Here is a 21,719-nt window from a genome sequence, read left to right on the forward strand (position 1 = left end):
GCCCACACCATTCCCATGAACCCACAGCTGCAGAGCAGGGCTGACTCCATGGCAGCCAGCGGGCAGAGGTCCTGCTCCTCCTGGCACACTCAGCCAGCACCACCCACAGCTCCAGACACAGAGCTGAATGAAGGTCTCATAGAAATGGAGAAGGGGCAGGGAGTGCGTAGTATGGAAATGGCTTTGGTTTCCCTCAGAGAAGTCTCCCCTAACTTGTCACTGTCCTTTCCTCCTTCCTCAGTGCTCCACACCCAGAGGCAGCAGATGTCCAACAGCAGCTCCATCACCCAGTTCCTCCTCCTGGCATTTGCAGACACACGGGAGCTGCAGCTCTTGCACTTCTGGCTCTTCCTGGGCATCTACCTGGCTGCCCTCCTGGGCAACGGCCTCATCATCACTGCTGTAGCCTGCGACCACCGCCTCCACACCCCCATGTACTTCTTCCTCCTCAACCTCTCTGTTCTTGACCTGGGCTGCATCTCCACCACTGTCCCCAAATCCATGGCCAATTCCCTGTGGGACACCAAGGCCATCTCCTATGCAGGATGTGCTGCACAACTCTTCTTCTTCCTCTTCTTTATCACAGCAGAGTATTCTCTCCTCACAGTAATGGCATACGATCGTTATCTGGCCATCTGCAAACCTCTGCACTACGGGACCCTCCTGGGCAGCAGAGCTTGTGTCCACATGGCAGCAGCTGCCTGGGGCAGTGGGTTTCTCACTGCTGTGCTGCTCACGGCCAATACATTTTCCATACCACTCTGCCAAGGCAATGCCCTGGACCAGTTCTTCTGTGAAATCCCCCAGATCCTCAAGCTCTCCTGCTCACACTCCTACCTCAGGGAAGTTGGACTTATTGTGTTTTGTGTCTGTTTAGCATTGGGGTGTTTTATTTTCATCGTGCTGTCCTATGTGCAGATCTTCAGGGCTGTGCTGAGGATCCTCTCTGAGCAGGGACGGCACAAAGCCTTTTCCACGTGCCTCCCTCACCTGGCTGTGGTCTCCCTGTTTCTCAGTACTGACCTATTTGCCTACCTGAAGCCCCCCTCCATCTCCTCCCCATCCCTGGATCTGGTGGTAGCTGTTCTGTACTCAGTGGTTCCTCCAGCAGTGAACCCCCTCATCTACAGCATGAGGAACCAGGAGCTCAAGGATGCACTGAAGAAGCTCATTCAATCCGTAGTCTTTAAGCAGCGCTAAGCTCTTCACATGTCACTTCACAAGTGATTTCCAATATATGTGGGGAACCTCCTCTGTTTGTGTATTTTATCTGTGATGATCATATTTGCCCAGGAACATCTGCATCCCTTCTGCTTCTCCAGAGGCATGAACCCACTCTGTCTGACCCAGAGGTCTTTGCACATGTGTCTGGCACGATGGCACAGCTGGCCTCCCATGCCATATCTCTGTAATACAAGGGGGTTTCCTCTGTGCTGCTGTCTGGAGGTTGAGCTCTTCTTCCAGAGTTGAGATCAGGAATAAAATGAAGAAATTGCCCCCATGAGGCCACGCTGCTTTGCTTGGGTTCTCCATGGGCTGAGGGGAGGAGGGCAAAGGGTTATGTATTAGGGAAGAAGGCCTGGCTGCTCTGTCACTGGGGCAGCAGGAGCAGCCAGAGGAGTCCCAGGGCAGGAGCCTTGTGCTGGGGAGACGGCCTGGCACAGAGGGGCTGCCAGCAGTTGGCAACAGGGATCTCCTGGGGTCAAGAGCAGGGGACACAGGGACACACTGGCCTCTGTCTCCTCATGCTGCAGCCCTGGGGCTGATGGGGAGGCTGACCCTCCTCTGCCCCCCAAGAGCTGCTGTGCCCTTCAGAGGGGCTGGGGCTGTGCTGTGGGTGCTCCGAGCTCTGTAGCACCCTGCGGTGGGCACTGCCATGGGGCCAGCCCAGCCTGGGCTGCTGTGCTGTGCTGTGCTGTGCTGTGGAGAGGGCAGGGGAGATGGGGAGATCCGAGGAGGGGCTGTTCTGGGCTGGAAAGTGCCCAGAAAATGCCAAAGTTATCTGAGCCGTGTGCCCATGCAGATTGGGGACACCCTCCATTGGGTTTGTGGTATAGCCTGGGCTCGTGGAATGGATCCAGGACATGAAAGCACAGGCGAGAGGGGTCTGGTCCCTGCCCTTGGTGGCATAGACAGACCAGGAAGGTGACCCAGGGCAGTCATCACCCCCCAGCCTCTCTCACCAGCCATTTCCAGCACTGGCTGCTCAGCCCAGGTTTATGGGTGAGTTTTGCTGTGAGGTCCTCTCCATCCTCCTGCTGGGCTCAGTGCCTGTATCAGGGGAATGGCCAGCCCTGCCCGGTCTCTCTCCTGGCCCAGGCCCTGGCAGGCCCTGGAGCATGGCTGTCTGTGAAGCCCCACAGCTGACATGGCCTCTGCTGGAGCTTGGAGAGGCTGCCTAAGAGGAAGGCCATGGGGTGACAAAGCCCCAAGGACTGCTGTGGGCATCATGTCAGAGGGACCATTCCCCACCCTCAATGCACCCTGTCCTGTGCTGTGCCTGCACAGTGGGGCTGTGGGACCATGTGTGGGGCCACAGGGCTGGGACGTCCCAGGACAGGGCTCAGACAGGGGTCAAGAAGGAGATGCCAGGGGATGACAGCAAGGACAGGTACAGACAAGGAATTTATGTACATTGCATTTGCTGTGCAGGTATGAGTTTGGGAAAGGCAAAGCTCACCTGGGGTTGATGCCTGCAAGAAAAGTCAAGAGTGAAAAGAAGAGCTTTAATGGCTGTGTTAGAGACCAAGGCTGAACAAGGGAAATGCAGGGCTGCTGCTGACTGAGGAGGGTGATTTAATGACAGCAGACACTGATGCTGGGGCTGAGGCACTCAATGCCTTCTGTGCCTGAGTCTTTACTGAAAAGGTCTCCCAGGCCTCTGTGCTCAATGAAGGGGTTCAAGGAGGAGGAGAGCACGTATTGGCAGGGACCTCATGAAACCCCAGAAGGACAAATGGCAGTTTCTGCCCCTGCAGGGGACGCAGCGTGGTGATGGCACAGGCTGGGGGCTGCCTGGCTGGGAGCAGCCCTGTGGGAAAGGTCTTGGTGGGCAGGGAGCTGGACAGGAGGCAGCCGTGTGCCCTGGCAGCAAGGGAGGCCAGCAGGGTGCTGGGCTGTATGACCAGGAGCATGGCAAGAATGTTGAGGAAAGGGTTTCTCTGGAATACTCCAGAATCTAGATCCCCATTTCAGGAAAGATACTGGCAAGCTGGAGTGGGTTATCCAAGGACCCTCAGGACAGCTAGGGACTGGAGCACTTTGCCTGTGAGGAGAGGCTGAGGGAGCTGGGCTTGTCCAGCCCAGAGAAGGGAAGGTCGCGGGGGCCTCACCCAATCCTGCCAGTACCTGTGAGGAGGTCATGGTGAATACAGAGCCAGGCTCTTCACCATTGCGCATGGTGGGAGGGGAAAAGAGAATGGGAGGAAGGTGACGAGGAGAGGTTTAGCCAGGGCATAAGCAAAACTTTTTTCCCCATGAGCTCAGGCAAATGCTGGAACAGGTCACCCAGAGAGGTTGTGCAGTCTCTGTCCTTGGGGGTTTTCCAACTCAGACTGAATCAAGCCTTGAACAGCTTGGTGTGACCCTGGTTCTGACAGGTGGCACTGCAGACTTCCTGAGGTCCCTTCCAACCTCAGTTCTCTTGTAATCCTATGATGATGTTGGGCCCTGTTTCTAACTGGAGCAGAGCAGATGTTTATGGGGCCTGAATGCTCCTGGTGTAAGTGACAATCTAAACCAACATCTCAAGCAGTGAAGAGAGGTCGACACCTCAGTGTGACTTGCTCTGGGCAAAGACTGAGGAGCCCTGGGCAGGGAAGGGTTTGGGGGCAAGCGGCTCTGTGCAAGACTCAAAATGATCTTGTTGTAATGCCTGTCAGATGTCAGTTAATGTCAATGGAAATGAAAGTAAGGAGAACTGAAGAGAAAGAGCCAAAGCAAAGAAATGTGTCATCACACATTTCAGCTTATTTTCAGTCTTTGGGGGGTGGATTTCCTTGATTTGAAAAGGAAAGTGTTGTCCAGAACTGGGAATGGATGTAGGACACAAATGCCTTCAGGTACAGGGACACAGACACCTGGTGCCAGTGGAGATGCCCCGGGAAGCCCTGCCCAGCCTCCACCTGCAGCTTGCAAGGTGCTCTGCTCTGCCACAGGTCCTCTCTGATAGACGCCAATGCCAGGCCAGCACCTCAGGTACACTGGGGCCCCTAAAAGTGGCACTGCCTCTTTATGGTCCGACAACTGATGGCTGCCGGGAAAGGTGAACAATTCTTTTTTTTAACATTTAAAAAAATATACAAGCACATTTTCATCAACAGAATCATATGAGTACTTTCAAGAAATGGCAATGTTTTCCTACCATGACAGAATAGGAATTTCCTGGGAGTGTGCTAATGGCAGGAGAAGAACTATTGATCTTCCCCTGTGCTTGTATTACCACTTCTCTGTGTATTATTTCATCTGCCTCATCATTCAGGTGTTTCCACCTCTCCTGATTTCAATGGCCATGCCTATGGACATCTTTTCCGTAGGCTATGTGGACGTATGCCCTTCCCATTGCTCTCAGGTTTCCTCCTCCACTTGCTCTTTGGTACTTCAGATGCCTCTCAACTGTCTGGTTTCTGCTCTGAGCTTCAGGGACTTAGAAAGTTGCCCCATCTTTTAGAAGTCTAATTAACTCTTTAGTCAACACCTTAATTGTGTTAATATCTATCCTTTCTTATGTCTCTGTCTCAAACTGTTCTGTATGGAAATGCCTTGTGAAAGGTGGGCCATGTTAGACTTGGCATACAGCTGAGGAGACAGTTTTAAAGTTTATTAAATTTTATCGTGTTTAATTTTTGTTTGTTGGCAATGAAGAGAAAGCTTTCTGTGCCTGTGTGCAGCCAGTTCTCTAAGGAAAGCAGGCGGGAGCTGGTGCAAAGGAGCTGTACCATCCAGCTGCAGCCCTCAGTGGAGAAGTCTGATGTGAGGAAAAGTGATGCAAGTCCCAGGTGGCCGATGAGGGAACTGGTGGGGTTGGGGAGGTGAGGAGCAAGGTTGTCCATACACTTTTGGACCTCAAGGGACAGCTTCTCCTGCCTTTCCACATGCCTTCAGGAGACCCTCTGGATCAATATCCATTGTAGAATGCTGCTATCACTTCTTCTGTAAACTGAAACAGGATAGAAAATACCCTTGAAAAAAAATCCTCCTTTATGAAATCTTCCTTAAAATCTTCATCATTTAGTACCTAACTGAAACCTCTCCAATTAGTTGTACAAGTCTTGAGGACGTGAAGAAAGTTACGGGAAGAGACATGGCTCATTAGGTCTTTCTATATTTTAATGAGCCCCATGGCGTGTTTGGTGCTGAGTACATGAACCTCAGGTACTCAGAGGAGACTGAAGAAACCTCTCAAGAAGTCAAAGTCAGAAGCAAAGCCCAAAGTACCTTGAAGCATTAATGGGCCCCACTGAGGGCCATTACTGACAAAGCCTCCCAAGGGACTCGTTAGAGCAGGTAATTGGAGGCCATGATGACAGGCAGGCAAAGGCAAAGTGCAGGCAGTGCTGATGGTGAGAAAACCCTTGGCTTGTTGGATGAAGGAGGATGGCCGTGCCCTGACCCCCAGCCCCTGGGAAGGGAGATCCATTCCCTCATGCGTGACTCAGGGCTCTTCCTTGGGATGTGGGGAGTGCAATGCCAAGTGAAGGACAATGGTACGACACCTCCCAGGCTCCCCGGGGTGGGTGCGAGGAGGCAATGAGACCTCATTACCATGAGGACAATGTGTCTCCTCTTAGGCCTTCGTGGCAGGGACATCAGCCATAGCCAAGGGGACAAAGACCTCGGTTCTGTCAGGGCCTTTCAGCCTTGCCAGCGCCCTTGGCCATCTGCACCACACGCCTTCCTACACTGTCCCATGCCTCTGCCTGTTTCCCTGCAGGCTGCAGACACCCAGCGTGCTTCCCCACCTTCTTCTCACCCCAGTATGTCCCTACCTGTGCTGCTGTCTCTCCATCCTCGCCAGCTCTTCCTTGAAACACAAAGCCATGGGCTGATCCAGACTCCCTCTGGGTGATGGTTTGCACCACAGCACTACCTTCAGAATGACATTTCTTTATCATGAGGTGCACTCTGGACCTCCAAAGCTGCAGCTTCTCTTGGTATTCTTCTCATCCTGTTTCCCACTACCAAAAAAAGTGCCATCATCTCTGAAAGCAATTTTCAAGCTGTCCCCGAGCTACCACTATTCCTCCCTCAGCCTCCACTTCACCAGGCTAAAGAAGCCCAGGTCTCTCAGACTCTCCACACATGACCACTAAGCCTATCGTGGCAGAATTTCTCTGGCCACGTAAGAGGTCCTCCCCATTCCTCCAGAACGGGGAGCCCCAGACTGAGGCACACTACTGCAGATGTGGCCACAGCAGTGTTGAGTCAAGATGGACAATACCTCCCCTTGCCTAGGTGGCCACACTCCTCCCAGTGCAGCCCAGTGTGCTCATGGCCATATTCCTGTGTAGCACCACTGCCTGCTATGGCATTCCTAGTAATGCCCAAACCCTTCTGCTTGAGGTTGCTCCTCAGCCAGTCATGTCTGAGCCTGCCTTGATGGACGGGTGTTGTGGTTTAACCCTGGTAGACAGCTCAGTCCCACACAGCCACTCACTTACTCCTGACATCCTATGGTATGGAATATCCCTTTGGTCAGTTGGGGTCAGCTCTGTCCCCTCCCAACTCCTTGTGCACCCCCAGCCTACTTGCTGGTGGAGCAGCATGAGAAGCAGAAAAGGCCTTGATGCTGTGCAAGCACCGTTCAGCAGTAACTAAAACATCGCTGTGTTACCAGCACTGTTGTGGTCACAAATCCAAAGCACGGCACCATATGGGCTACTAGGGTTAAAAGTAATTCCACCCTACCCAAAAAGCAGTACAACAGGTTGGTTCTGCCCCCTGATCAAAACTTCAGAAGATCAGAAGGACAAGATCTCTTTTCTTTGGAATACTTCTTGAGGTTTCTGTTGGTCAAACCCCCGAGTTTCTCGAGGTCCATTTGGAGTGAAGCTCCATTGTATCAGAGGTTAATGTGTGCGTGCAGATGGCTCACCTGGCTTGTGGTGCCTCTAACAAGATCACAGCAATAGCAATGAAAGTACATGACAGCTAAGAAATAAAAAAAGGAGAGACTACTTAAATGAAATTGCAGTGGGAAAGCCTGGAGCTCTGCTTTGGGATAGATGATGAGCCTGTCGAGCGCTTGTGGGTGGGGATTAGCAGGCAGACCAACATGGGTGACCTTTCAGTGGGTGTCTGTTGTTGACTGCTTGATCAGGAAGAAGGAGTTGAGGCCTTCTTTAGGGCACTGGAAGAAGCCTCATGTTGTCACACTCTGTTTCTCCTGGTCTTAGAATTGAACCACCTTGGTTGGTTCAATTCCTTGCCTGAGGGGCAAGAGATCAAGGCACAACCCATCCAGAAGTCTTCTGGAGGACATCGATGATAACTTCCCAAGCGTGCAGAGATGGGCTTAGGAAAGCCAAAGCCCAGCTCGAACTGAATCTGGCTGTTGACCTGACGGACAACAAAAATAATTTTTACAACTACATAAAGAGTGAAAAGAAGACTAAGGAAAATGTACATAGTATATGGTCCAGCATATGGAAAATCCCCAGTCAATATCTTCCTCACCTCAGTCGTTCCTGCTAGGACCGGCCTTCAGGCATCCCAGGGCCCTGAGACCACACAAAAATGTGGAGCAAGGGAGACTTAGAGTTGGTGCAGGAGTCTCAGGTCAGGGAACATTTAAACAAACTGAACATACCTGAGCCTATGGGAACTGAGGGGATGCACCCACGAGTGCTGAGGGAACTGGCCAAAGTCACTGCGAGGCCACTCTCCATTCTCTTTTAAAGGTCATGGTTACTGGGATAGGTTCCTGAGGAGTGGAAGGAAGCCAGTGTCAATCCTGCCTTGAAGAAGGGCAAGAAGGAGGATCTTGGGAGCTGTCAGCCTGTCTCCTCTAGCATCCTCCTGGATGTGCTATTGGTTAGATAAGGGGAAAGTGAGGTGGACTGAGAGCTGACTAAATAACCAGGGACAGAGGGTTGTGACCAGCGGTGCAAACCCAGCAGGAGCTGTGTTGCAGGACACCAAAACTCGGCCCTCAGTCTGGGAGCTGCAGCAGGCAGTGCCAGTGGCTGCAGCACCCAAGAGACCCCCGAGCCCATGAGCAGCAGTGAGTCCTGTTCTGACCATGGAGAGCTGCTCTGGCTGCAGAGGAGCTGCTGGGAGCACTGGGTTGGCACTGCCCACCAAACATCTCCCCCCCAGGTGTCTCTGGGGTCCCTGGAACCACCACAGTGACAAGGGGGAGAGCCCTGTCCAGCTCGGGGCTGGGGCTGGAATGAGGAGATGGGGTCTGCAATGAGGCTCCTGGGGCAGTTTCTCCTGGCTGTTCATGCAGCGACAAGCCGGGCTGGATATTTGGACTGAGGGACTCTTCTTGAGGGCCTCCATGGGCATGGGGATGGTCTATAGTTTCCCAAGTTCTCCTCTGTATGCTGAGCCCTGCAGAGGACCCAGGAGAGGTCTTGTCCTTCCTGTGGTCACAGCTGGACACTGGCAGAGCAGCTTTGTCTTGGGGTAGCTTTTGGGGTACGGGCTGACACACAGGGTGGGGAAGGTTGTCTCAAGGACACATGCTGGTCACAGGGACTGAAGGACCACAGCAAAACGATGTGGCTTCTGGGTCAATACTGCCTTCAGTGCAAGCCCTGACACAGGGTCCCAGCCTTCCTTTCCATGCCACCCTTCTGGGGGGACGATGGCACTAAGAGATGGCAAGTGGTGGACACCAATCCTCCTCCAGCCACTTCCCAGGCCTGGTGGAGCACCAAGACAGCAAGGACGTCTGGCTCTGCATCGTGAGCATGCTTTAGGATACCCAGATTATGTGTATTATCTTGGAGTAGCTGAACACCAGCATTTTTCTCTCAGAGGACATTTCCAGCCCTGGTGAGCTCCCGTCTGATCTCTCCCCATCCCTCCTCTGAGCCAGCCTGGTGCTCCCAGCCCCTTCTTTGTGCTCCTCACAGGGCTCCAAGCTGGCAGTGATGCTCTGCAGAGCAAGTGGGCTGTGGGACCATGGAGTGACTCCACACTGGCTGTGCCGGTCAGGGCCAGCTGGACTGGGCACTGCCAGAAGCTCCTTGCCAGGGGTCTAAAGCTGTGGAAGGAGCTCAGAGCATTTCTCATGACTCAGGATATTTTCCAGTGTACACATTGAAGCATCCGTAAGCTTTTACTGAAGGAGACATGAATCACCCTCCAGTCTCCTTTTGCTGATCTTGCTGGGTCCCCACAGACTCCCCTGGGATGGCAGAGCCCTTGTTTACTTGTGGATACTTAAATATATCACTTTGCCTTGGGGTGACTCCACCTTGGATGGTCCCTTCTTTTCGGATGGCCACCAGCAGGCACATAATTTCCTTGTAGATGCCCTCTGCTCTCCTGGGGACTGCAGTTTCCCCTCCAGAAAGCTGGACAGCTTCCATTCAGCTCCCCTGCATGCGGGAGAGCCCTGGGCAGGCAATTTGGAGCCCGTTCACCATCTCCAGTGCCATTTGGCACCCACAGCTGAGAGCTGAGTCCATCCCTTACTCCCCAAAACATCTCCCAGTGCCCTTTCCCCGTGAGGCCACTGAGAACCAAGCTCAGCAACAGGCCATGGTGAGTGCAGTTCCTGGAGACTAGTCCTGACTTCAGCAAAAAGAAGAGCCCAGCCGTCAGGAGCTGCCATGGGGACACACCATTTATTACAGAGATGCTCCTCAGGAAGCCAGCTCTGACACCGCGATGACACATTGTCCAAAGGTAGGTACAGCCAGGCCACGCTTCTGGAGATGCAGGATGAATACAAATATCCCTGTATGACCATGATCATCATGGGAAAAACTATAATTAACCAGTGAGGAGAGATGGGCAGCTTACTGCTGCTGAAGGTGAAAGCATTGAATTTGTTTTCTCAGGGCATCCTTGAGCTCCTGGTTCCTCAAGCTGTAGATGAGGGGGTTCACTGCTGGAGGCACCACCGAGTACAGCGCAGCCACCACCAGATCCATGGATGGAGAGGAGATGGACGGGGGCTTCAGGTAGGCAAACAGGCTAGTACTGACAAGCAGGGAGACCACGGCCAGGTGAGGGACGCACGTGGAAAAGGCTTTGTGCTGTCCCTGCTCAGAGGGGATCCTCAGCACAGCCCTGAAGATCTGCACATAGGACAGCACAATGAAAACAAAACACCCAAGGGCAAGGACAAAACTGGTGACAATAAGACCAACTTCCCTGAGGTAGGAGTGTGAGCAGGAGAGCTTGAGGATCTGGGGCACTTCACAGAAGAACTGGTCCAGGGAATTGCCTTGGCAGAGGGGTATGGAAAATGTGTTGGCCGTGTGCAGCACAGCAGTGAGAAACCCACTGCCCCAGGCAGCTGCTGCCATGTGGACACAAGCTCTGCTGCCCAGGAGGGTCCCGTAGTGCAGGGGTTTGCAGATGGCAACGTAGCGGTCATAGGCCATGATCGTGAGAAGACAATACTCAGCTGACATCAAGAAGAGGAAGAAAAAGACCTGTGCAGCACATCCTGTGTAGGAGATGGCCCTGGTGTCCCACAAGGAACTGGCCATAGATTTGGGGACAGTGGTGGAGATGCATCCAAGGTCAAGAACAGAGAGGTTGAGGAGGAAGAAGTACATGGGGCTGTGGAGGCGGTGGTCACAGGCTACGGCGGTGATGATGAGGCCGTTGCCCAGAAGGGCAGCCAGGTAGATGCTCAGGAAGAGCCAGAAGTACAAGAGCTGCAGCTCCCGTTTGTCCGCAAAGGCCAGGAGGAGGAACTGGGTGATGGAGCTGCTGTTGGACATTTGCTGCCTCTGGGCATGGGGGGCTGTTGAAGAAGAGAAAAGGAGTGAGAATTTAGCACAGACTTTTCAAGGAAGAAAATGAGAATCTTTCATTTTTTCATTTTCTTTATTTTCTTTCAGATACTCCTGTCCTACCTGGGCAATCATCTTCAAAGTTAGAAATCCTCAGCATTTCTATCGTGAGACCTGAGTAGCAAACGGTTCACTGTCACTCAGTGCAGGCTGTGGGGAGCTGGTCTATCTATTGGTCTTGTTCCCAGCTGCCCTGTGGTCGCGTGTGCTTGAGTTGGAGGATGATTGCGGTCGTATCTTACCCTTAAAAGAAACTGCACCCTGCTGAGAGTAGAGGAGTCTGGACTCAAAGCTGAGATCTCCAAACTTCTTCCTCTTTCACAGGGCACCTGACAGTGGCCTCAACACTCCCCTTCTAGGCAAGGACACGCAGGGCACCTTTCAGCTGCTCACTGTCGTGGTTTCACTCAAGTCAGCAACTCAGAACCACACAGCCGCTTGCTCACCCCCCCCCCCCCCCCCCCGCCACCTCAGTGGGATGGGGGATAGAATTGGAAGAGCAAAAGTAAGAAAACATGTGGGTTGAGATAAGAACAGTTTAATAATTGGGAAAAAGAAAAAATAATATAATAATACTATTAATAATAATTACAAAATGTAACAAAAAGGAAAACAACAAAAGAGAGATATAGGGACAAAACCCAGGAAAAAAAAACAAGTGATGCAAATGCTCACCACCCACCGACCAATGCCCAGCCAGTCCCCAAGTAGTGATAGCTGCTCCCCAGCCACCTCCCCCAGGCTCTATACTGAGCATGATGTCATATGGTATGGAATAGCCCTTTGGCCAGTTTGGATCGACTATCCTGGCTGTGCCCCCTCCCAGCTTCTTGGGCACCTGGCAGAGCAGGGGAAGATGAAAAGTCCTCGACTGGTGTAAACATTACTTAGCAACCACTAAAACATCAGTGTGCTATCAACATTATTCTCATACTAAACCCAAAACACAGCATTATATTAGCTACTAGGAAGAAAATTAACTCTATCCCAGCCGAAACCAGGACGCCCACCTACAGCTGCTTTTTAAAGACCATGTCCACAGTCTTAGCACCTCTGGGGCTCCTTTATGGGTGTCTCAGGTATCACACAGATGCTGTGAGACAGCTGTGCCTGGTGTCAAGCTCACAGCCAGGCAGGACACTGCAGGGAAATGGTCAAGTGTTCTGCAGAGTGGATCTCCTTTGGGGAGAGCCATTCGTTTCACAAGCCCACAGGCCACATTTCCTGGAGCCCCACGGGACAGAAGGGGGCTGGGACACCTCACCCCCACACACACCCCTGCCTAGGAAGCCTTGAAGGGTCAGTGTCAGAAACTCCCCCAACCCCACGGAGCCCAAAGGCAGGAACAGGAGCAGCACAGGAGGAAAAGTGGGAAATGAAGGAGCTGCACCACAATCCTTCTGCCAAGAGAGGCAAGAAGAGAGACAAAGGCACTTGAGAACGTCGTCACCGTAACCAGCCGTGCGCACAGCCTCACATACAGCCATGCTGCACGGCAGTCACGCTCGGTCCCTGTGCTCTGCAGAGGGAAATGGGCACTTGGCTGGAGAGAGGCACCTCTCCTCTGCTGGAGCTCTGGCTGCAGAGGGGACGGCTGATGCCTGGTGCCCCACGGCCATGAGGGCAGAGACTTTGCTGGGTCAGAGAGGCGGCAAGGGGGCTTGCTCAGTGGAAGGTGACCACACTGGAGGGGGTGACAGGGAGTTTTACCAATTCTCCTTCCCATGACATTACTATGTTTAGTTTTCTCTTCTTCTTCCTTGCCCAGCCCTCTGCTTCTTGCACCTTTTCCACCTGCTTCCCTGCCCCACAATGTTTTCTTCACAGCAAATTCTGAGAGACCCCATCCCACTGTCTGTGCACTCAATTCTGCCCTACAGAACACTCCCCGTGGGAGGGCACTGTCTAGGGACATCTCCTTGCTTGCAGGTGGTAAAGAGCAGGTCAGAGAAACCGTGATGTTGCCAGCAGAGGTGATGCTGGCGCTGCCTGTAGGCTGAGGGGTAGGTGAAGCCAGTTTATGAGGTTCCTAGCAGACCTTCTGATCATGTAACGGTTCAAGAATCCCAGTCACTTCTCAGAAGTGGCAGCTCCTTTTCCCTTTACAGCCCCACAGCATGAAATGGAAACCTGAGAGAAGCACCTTCCTTTCCAGGTAGCCCCTGCCTTCACGTTCCTCTTGAAACATCCCCTTGGAAATGCCCTGGGGCTGATCTGGAGCTGTGAGCAGCCCTGACCCATGCAGCACCATCTTGAGAGCAGAAGGACCCTGCCCTGCCCTGCCGGTGGTCCCTCCTTCCACCCACAGCTTCTCCCCACAGCACTGTGGGGAGCTCCCTGGGCAGGCTGAGTGCTGACCCTGGCAGGCAGCAGAGTCCCTGTCATGGCACACAGCACCCTGGGGTGCAGGGACCCTGCTCGGAGCCTGGGGCAGCCCTGCCTGCACACCCAGCTTGGCACCCCTGCAGCCATCGCTGGGAGGAGGGAGCCATCATGCCCGGTCCCTCTCATGGTGCAGCAGGCAGCGTGCTCCTCTGGAGCACGTCCTCTTTCTCCTCCACACCAGGAAAGCCAGGAGAGCCATCCTGGCAGGTCGTATCAGCTGTGACATGTGCCAGGTCTAGCAGACACTTCCAGGAACTCATCTGCATTGCCCTGCAGCCAGAGACTTACCGTGTCAAGGGCTGTGAAGATTTCTCCAGCAGTGAGCTCTCACCTCTCCTCCCACCCCAGACTGCCTTTAACCTCTCTCACTTCTCTTGTCTGCCCTCGCTGCCTGCAGGCAGTGCCCTCAGCCCTGCTGCCCTTTGCAGAGGAGCTCCTCCTGGGCAGAGCTGTCTCTGCAGCGCTGCCCGCTTGCCAGGAGGTCCCTCCATGCCAGGAGCCCAGCCCAGCTCAGCAGCAGAGGACCAGCCCAAGGCAGCACTTTCTCTGCCCCCTCTGGGCTCCCTCCAGGTGTCCCTGGGGCTGCAGGGGAACCTGCTGGGAAACAGGCTGAAGGCAGCACTCATGTTCCCTCCCTCACCTGGGGAGAGACACTTCTTCCCAGCACTGTATTTTCTGCGATGAGGAAAATATTTCGGCATGAGAATCACATTTCCTTGTTCCATCATTACACAGGACACCTGGACAATGAAATTGAAGGGATCTCCTTTACCTGTTCTGAGGGAAGGGATTCAGCTGAGTCAATGGAGAATCTCATCCTGGGTGTGTAGTCCTGGTGCTGGAAGGGGACTCAGCTCCCTCCCATGCCTGCCACAAACCCCCAGGAGGTGGATTTCTCACCTCAGTCCAGCTATGCACAAAATAGGCACCTGCATATGAGCTCCTTGTCTCAGCTCCCATGGTCTTCAGTGCAGAGGGATGCTAGGAGTGAGATGCAAATGTCTGCTGACACTTGAGGTGCCAGAAGTAGTCGAAGACATTTGCAGGGAACTGTAAACTGAAATGGAGCAGTTCGTAGAGACAGGGCAGCATCTGGGGCATCCTCTTGGAGGCTGTTGAGAATTTCCTTTGGACATCTGAAAGGGTGCCAAGTTATGGGCAGCTGAACTCGTTACACTCAGGGCAGCTTCTAGAGGTATTCACCTGAACAGTTGGAATCATGTGGCATAGGGAGAGCTCAGCCTCTTTCTTCTCCTTCTGCTGTATTTACCAGATCTCCACTGACTCCACCGGCAGGTTTCTCATGGTCATCCCCACGTTGCCTAACAGAATTTAGGGCAGCCACTCAATTTAATGTTCAAATCCAGGCCCACAGAGCTACAGGAGATGCCAGGGCTTGCAGGAACAGCAGAGGACTTACAGGAAAGCAATTCCCATTCAGAGCAGACGTGTAACAGACACCCCAGACAGCATCACAGGGAGTGCGATTTGCTGCCTGTGTGCCATTGACTGTTGCCATCAGTCAGGGGCATCGGTCATCAAATGCCATCAGAGAGGCAAGGTCTGTCCCTCCTCTACCCAACAGCTGCAGGCGTTGTGTGAACACGAAGAACATCACACGGGGGTCTTTACTCAGTCCCTTGATGATACAGTCAAGGAACAGACCAATCATTTTCCCAATGTGCCTGGATACATCTTGTCTTCAAAGACAGCATCCTTCAAGCACAGCAATGATCCTTATATAAACTAATTGAAACTGGAAAGTGAATGCAACAGGAACCAAATGAGCTGTTACTACATCAGGAATAGTTAAAGAAGAAAGAGAGAGACTGTGGGATCACTGCTGAATTTACTAAGAGTAGGTGTAGACAGATTTGAGATACTCTGTGTCCTCTTTGCCTCAGTTATACCAGCAATTTCTCCCAGGCCTTTGGGCTCTGAAGCAGTACTCTGGAGGAGAACAACCAGGGCTGGATGGGGATCAAGCCAGGGGTTACTTGAGCAAACTACACCCTTACCAGTCCGTGGGACTGGAGAAGTTGCATCCAAGGGTGCTGGTCAGCACGGTGAGCTCATGTGGATGACTGAGCACAGCCACCCCCAGCAGTGGGCATTCCCCATCTGTCAGGCTGAGGCATGCACACAAGATGGAAACATCTTTATCATCGCTGATTGGCACAGGAGGGACCTTCCTTCCTGTGACATTCTCAGGGCTATCCTCTTCATCAACCTCCACCCACAGACATCCCCTGCTTTCCATTGCTGGTTTCACACATGGTTTTGAGCATTTGCTAAAGCCACCAGCCATCCCCTTGTTTCTCACTGACATCCCCCAACCCTCTCTCCCACACCTACACATGGCCAAGCACTACTGCTCCGGGTCACTCACTCTTCAGAAGAGGCCTTGAGCATTTTGGATCTTCCAGATGCTTTTTACAATCTTCCTTGCTGCCTCCAGAGCTCGCGGTGGGATTTCCTGGCCACAACACGGCCTTTTGTACACTACCTTTTATGAAACAGCTGTCTCTGTATGACTGTGTGTGCAGAAAGAGTAGTCACAGAAATGCACCAAATATATCAGAGCAGATGCTGAGTGAAGTGCCAGTAAGAACCAGGTGAGCTAGCCCCATGCCTGTGGCTTCCTGGCAAGGAATCTGTCCTGAGAAGGGGATCCAGCCTCTCCCGCTCTCTGGAGAGGAAAACCAGCAGTGTCCATACCACCTGGGGACACAAAGGTGACTTTTGCAAGACCAACCTTCACCTGAACCACTTCAGATATGTACTTGTGGACTGGGTATCACGCTGTCTATTGCAAATACTGATTCCATTGGAATTGCTCAGAGGGGTACCACAGATGCTGATTGCTCTGCTGCAGATACATATATTGAGGCAGATTAATGCTTTTGCTGTTGTGTTTGTTGTTGTAGATACTGACATTCTTAGGGAAACCACAGAAACACTTGAAGGATAATTGGAGGGTTACCGCCTTAGTGGCCCTCCAGTGATCTGGTTCCTGTATGCCATTGTCTCACTGTCATTGTGCAGGGTGTGGTGTAAAAGGTGCTGAGCAGAGGGGGATAATCACTCCTTCTGGCTGTGCTCCTGCTCACACAGCCCAGGATGCTGTTGGCCGCCTTCACTGCTGGCTCCTGTTTTGCCTCATGAAACTCCAGGACCACCAGAGCCATTTCCAGGGAGCTGCTGCCCAGCCACGCAGCTCCTGGCCTCTGTCGCTGCAGCCTATAACTCCCCTGCTCAGTCCTTGGGTCTTTTTAGAAGATGTATGCAGATTGGCTTTTTGCTTCTCTCTCCTGATGACCTTCCACAATGTATCAGAGCAGCCCTGCTATGACATGGGCCTGGTCTCTCAACACCCTCGGATTCATCCCATCTGGTCCAATGGACTATGAAGGGTTGAGCTTACCTAAGTAACCCCTGACTAGACCTCCATCCACTGCTGGATTTGCCTGGGGTTCTGCCTCTCTGGTACATGGAACTGGGTGACCTTGCTGGTGAAGACAAAAGCCAAGAGTACCTCACACCTATCTGCACCTAACTTTAGCAAATTCAGCCACACATTATCTTCATTTCGTCTTTTTGTCAGACCACAGCTGTAGTGAGCTCTGCTGCCCATCTGTGCTGCTCACATGGGCTCCCCCACTAAAAGTCACAAGACCAGGCCAAAGTCTGCTCCTCTGAGGTCTGGCATCTGCACTCTTCTATTCTCCTTCCCCTTGCGAGGTGAGACCCCACTATTCCATGGTCATGACAGCCAAGGCTGACACTGGTTTTCAAGTCCATGTACAGTTCTTCCTTCTTTGAGAGGAACAGATGCAGATGAGCATCACCACAGATGACCAATCTGGCAGCTGTGCTATAAAGACCTGTGTCCCAAGCTGTGTCTTGACCAAGCCCCTCCAGAAAGCTCCAGGACTGTTTGCATGCTGTTGTGGTCCCCTCCCAGTGAATGCCAGGGTAATTAAAGTCCACAGGGGCACTTCAATGGGTTCTTTGTCTCCCACCAAAACGTCACCCTTACCAGCCTCTCCTCTGACCCTCACCCACAAGGGCTCACCCAACATGTTCATCCCATAGAGGAGCTCCACACACCTAAGCAGCTCCTTCACACTGAGGACACTTCCCTCCTGACCTTTCTGGCCTCCTGATCATCCTGTACCCACCCATCACAGCAGCCCAGCCATGTGAGCTGTCCCAACAGGCTCAGCTGTTCTTCCCTCCAAGTGGAATGAAGAGGTTGCACACACAGCCCCAGCTCCTCCTCTCTATGCCCCAGGCTGAAGGCATCAGTGCATGTCTGGGCTGCAGCACCTCAGCTGGGGCACATTTGGGCTGAGAGCAGACTTGCAGCAGGGAAAGCTGCTACCAAGCCCCCAGGCCCTCAGCTGTGCAAAGGCTTTGCTTCAGAGCAGAGACATGCTGGAGTGGATGGCAGAGGGCAGTGAGAAGAAGAAGTGAGGTGCCCACAAAGAGAGCCTAGACTGTTCTCCCCAAGGCCAGAGAGAAACAGAGCTTGGCGTTGCATCTGAGCAGGAGAGGGGTTTGCTGTCTCTTGTGTCTGCAGCCCTGAGGGCCTGCGGTGGAGGTGAAGCTGATCTCAGGAAGGAAGAGATGATGTTGAAAATGTCCTTGGCGTTGGACATCCTGTGATTCAGGCACACTGTGAAAATCACTGGCGTGATCCATGATTGTGACATGGAGGGGGTGGTTAAACGATGGGGAAGAGAAGACCCAGGAGAGTTTGAGAGGGAATGCACATGACTGGAGACCTTGGCGTGACGTGCTTTGTATTCATGCACTGCCCTGCATCCACTGAAAAGAGAAGGGAACAAACTTGTGTCAGTGCAGTGGTGCGATTCAGTCACGGGCCCAAAGGCACTGAATCTGTCTGAGATGCCCTGGGTGATGCCTGTCACACAACGAGTATGAATGGGGATGGGGTTCCTCTATAGGATCTCTGCTGTCCATGTCAGCTGCATGTAGTTGTGCTGCAGAGCCCTGGCATCTCACTTAGCACTACAGGCCTGTAACTGGATATTAAATTTAGATTCAGCTGCCCTGAATTAGGTTGGACAACTGGAGTACAAGGGATGCACTTGACAAAGTTGCCATTATTCTTGAAGGATGTGTAGAAAATACAGTTGATGGTGAAGAGAAGAGGAACAGAGCTCTCCCTATGCCACATGACTCCATTTGATCAGCTGAATACCTCTATAGGCAGCCCTGTACGGAAGGAATATAGTGGTCCTAAATTTGGGCATCTGCTGTCATTCAACCTGGCAAATTTAATTTCCCATCAGCCTCCAAGGAGATGCCCCCAGATGCTGCCCTGTCTCTATGAACTGCTTCATTAGAGCTTGCAGTCACGTGAACATATCTTGGACGACCTCCTGAACCCCAAATGTCACCAGGTGTTGGTGTCTGAACAGCTCACTCCTGGTCTCCATCTCCATTCTTACCATGGGAGCTGAGACAAGGAGCTCACATGCAGGTGCCCATTTTGTGCACACCTGAAGGGAGGCAACAGGAATCCCACCTCCTGTGGGTTTGTGGTCTGCATGGGAGTGAGCTGAGTCCCCTTCCAGCACCAGGACTACAGACCCAGGATGAGATGCCTCTGTGGACTCGTCTGAATCCCTTCCCTCAGCAGGGGTACAGGAGATCCCTACCAGTCACTGTCTGGGTGTCCTGTCTAAAGATGGGACAAGGGAAAGTGATGACAGGATCTAAATCTGATTCTGGGAAGTGAAATGACACAGCTGGAAAGAAGTGTGTCTCCCCAGCTGAGGGAGGGAACATGAGTGCTGCCTTCAGCCTGTTTCCCAGCAGGTTCCCCTGCAGCCCCAGGGACACCTGGAGGGAGCCCAGAGGGGCAGAGAAAGTGCTGCCTTGGGCTGGTCCTCTGCTGCTGAGCTGGGCTGGGCTCCTGGCATGGAGGGAGCTCCTGGCAAGCGGGCAGCGCTGCAGAGAGACAGCTCTGCCCAGGAGCAGCTCCTCTGCAAAGGGCAGCAGGGCTGAGGGCACTGCCTGCAGGCAGCGAGGGGAGAGCAGTGAGGCAGAGAGAGGTTAAAGGCAGATGGGAGTGGGAGGACAGAGGAGAGATCAACTGGAGAATAACCTTCGCAGCCCTCTACGTGGTAAGTCTCTGGCTGCAGGGCAATGCAGCTGTGGTTCCAGGAGGGATCTCCTAAAGCTGGCACATCCCACAGATTATGGGATTTGTAAATTCAGCTCTCAGAATTTCTCTAGTGTAGAGGAGGAGGACAGGTTCCAGAGCTGGGAGTCCTTACTGAACCATCAGAGGGACATGGCATGATGGCTGCCTCCTCCCAAGGATGGCTGCAGTGGTGTGATGCTGGGTGTGCAGGCAGGGGTGCCCAGGGCTGTCCTTCCGAGCAGGGTCCCTGTGCCCCAGGGTGCTGTGTGCTGGGTAGGGACTCTGCTGCCTGCCACGGTCAGCACTCAGCCTGCCCGCGGAGCTCCCCAGGGTGGTGTGGGGAGAAGCTGTGGGTGGAAGGAGGGACCCCCAGCAAGGCAGGGTCCTTCTGCTGTTGAGAGGGTGCTGTGTGGGTCAGGGCTGCTCAGAGCTCCAGATCACCCCTAGGATATTTCCAATACAAGATCTCAAGGAGAAGGTGAAGACACCAATTACTATAAAGACAAGGAATTTTCCTCAGTCTGTTTTCAATTTCCTACTCTTGAGGAATGGGAGGGGATAAATGATAAAGGAGTTTGAATTTTGACAAGTCACTAAGAGTCCTGAACCGTAACTTTGTGGGATCAGTAGGTCTGCCAGGCATCTCCTAGAGTGCATTCAGCCACTCTGCCTATGGACAGCACCAGCATTACCTCTGCTGGACCCATGAGGCTTAGTCTGACCTGTCCTTTTTCCTACCTGCAAACAGGACCATGCATGCAGCCAGTGCCCTGCAAACAGGCAGGTTTCTGTAGGGCCAGGGGGAGTGCACAGAGGTTGGGATGGGGTCTGTGAGCACTGACAGGGAAAGGCATGGGACAGGGAAACACCTCGCAGGAGGAAAATCTCCAGGCAGCAGAGATATGATCAGGGAATGGGAAGAAACGAAAACCGGACATGTTGTGGGAGGGAGAATTCAGAAATCTCCCTATGATGCCCTCCAATGCAGACCCCTTCCCCTGAGCAAGCCCCCTCGCCTCCTGTCCCAGCCAGCAAAGCCTCTGCCCTCAGGGCTGTGGGGTCCAAGGCGTGAACCACCTCCTCTGCAGCCAGAGCTCCAGCAGAGCCGTGCTGCAGCTCTCCAGCCACGTGTCCATGTCCCTCTGCAGAGCACAGGGCTGAGAGCAGCTGCCTGGCAATGTGAGTGTCTGGGAGGTGTTGTGCACAGCTGGGTGAGGGTAACGCTGTCCTGAGTGCCCGGCTGCCTCTCCCTTTGCCTCTCTAAGCTCACTGCATTTTTCCTTGTTTCGCCACTTGTCTCTGTTATTGCTATTGCTATCTTGTTCCTGCTGTCAGGGTGTCTGGGGAGGTGGAGTTTCAGCGGCAGAATCACACACTGATCTTGTGTGTCCTTTCATGCAGGTGTGTCTGTGGGAACAAGTGTCCCAGCTTTCCTATAAGCTGTGGGGCTGTGGGCAATGCAGTCAGTGCGTCTAGGGGATGAGCTGAACCTCCCTTACTCAAATGCCATCATTAGGACAATTGAGTATCTTGTTGGGGTGTCATTCCCAGCTGTGAGCTTCCCTCCAGGATGCAAACCTGTCCTATAGCATCTTGGTGTTATTCGAAAGCCCCACGTAGAAGCGCAGACATGCTACAACAGAGAAAATGCTGTTAGGTTTGTGAAATGAGCCCTGTGTGTATTGGCTCAAGTGGGGTGCTGAGACCTTGAGAAAGGGTGAGACATTTAGTGGTCTGTGGTGGATCCGTCTGTTCTCAGTAGAGTCTGGTGGATGTCAAGGGTAACATGGTTGTGTGATCACCCTCCGCCTCGGAAACCTGCAAGCCCAGAGAAACTGGGAACTAGACAGTGGGACAGACCAGCTACCCTCACTCTGCACTAACCCATAGGCAACCCTCTTGCCTCGCAGAACTCGCTGTGTTCTCCCTGAGGCAGCAGAAATGCTGAGGGTTTCTGACATCCAAGAATACTCGCCAGGGGAGGTGGGGGGGAGCTGTAAAAACCCTAGAACTCTTAAACTGCCTTTACCATTCCCGTTCCTCAGCACTGGGAGTGCAGATGCTGGCAGGCACTTCTGCGTTAACAGTGGTTTCACAGGACAAATTTGAACACCAGGACTGGTCCCTGCTCCTACCCACTTCTGCAGAGTGGGGCTGACTTACCAAGAGCCTGTGGACAG

General features: G+C 53.1%; 2 protein-coding genes across 2 annotated transcripts; one reads left to right on the forward strand and one right to left on the reverse strand.

Moving 5' to 3' along the window:
* The first annotated feature begins 264 nt into the window (after positions 1–264).
* Positions 265–1,200, forward strand: LOC142403902 (olfactory receptor 14J1-like). Its single transcript, XM_075490202.1, has one exon. The coding sequence runs from the start codon at positions 265–267 to the stop codon at positions 1,198–1,200; it is 936 nt and encodes a 311-aa protein (XP_075346317.1).
* An 8,771-nt stretch (positions 1,201–9,971) lies between these two features.
* Positions 9,972–10,907, reverse strand: LOC142403903 (olfactory receptor 14J1-like). Its single transcript, XM_075490203.1, has one exon. It carries the CDS (start codon positions 10,905–10,907, stop codon positions 9,972–9,974), a length of 936 nt encoding a protein of 311 aa, XP_075346318.1.
* Between the last annotated feature and the right edge of the window lie 10,812 nt (positions 10,908–21,719).

This window comes from Mycteria americana, unplaced genomic scaffold (assembly GCF_035582795.1).
Source record: "Mycteria americana isolate JAX WOST 10 ecotype Jacksonville Zoo and Gardens unplaced genomic scaffold, USCA_MyAme_1.0 Scaffold_46, whole genome shotgun sequence".
Classification (NCBI taxonomy): Eukaryota; Metazoa; Chordata; class Aves; order Ciconiiformes; family Ciconiidae; genus Mycteria; species Mycteria americana.

Coding starts and splice junctions, on each gene's coding strand:
- LOC142403902 (XM_075490202.1), top strand. CDS start 265: ATGTCCAACAGCAGCTCCATCACCCAGTTCCTCCTCCTGGCATTTGCA.
- LOC142403903 (XM_075490203.1), bottom strand. CDS start 10,907: ATGTCCAACAGCAGCTCCATCACCCAGTTCCTCCTCCTGGCCTTTGCG.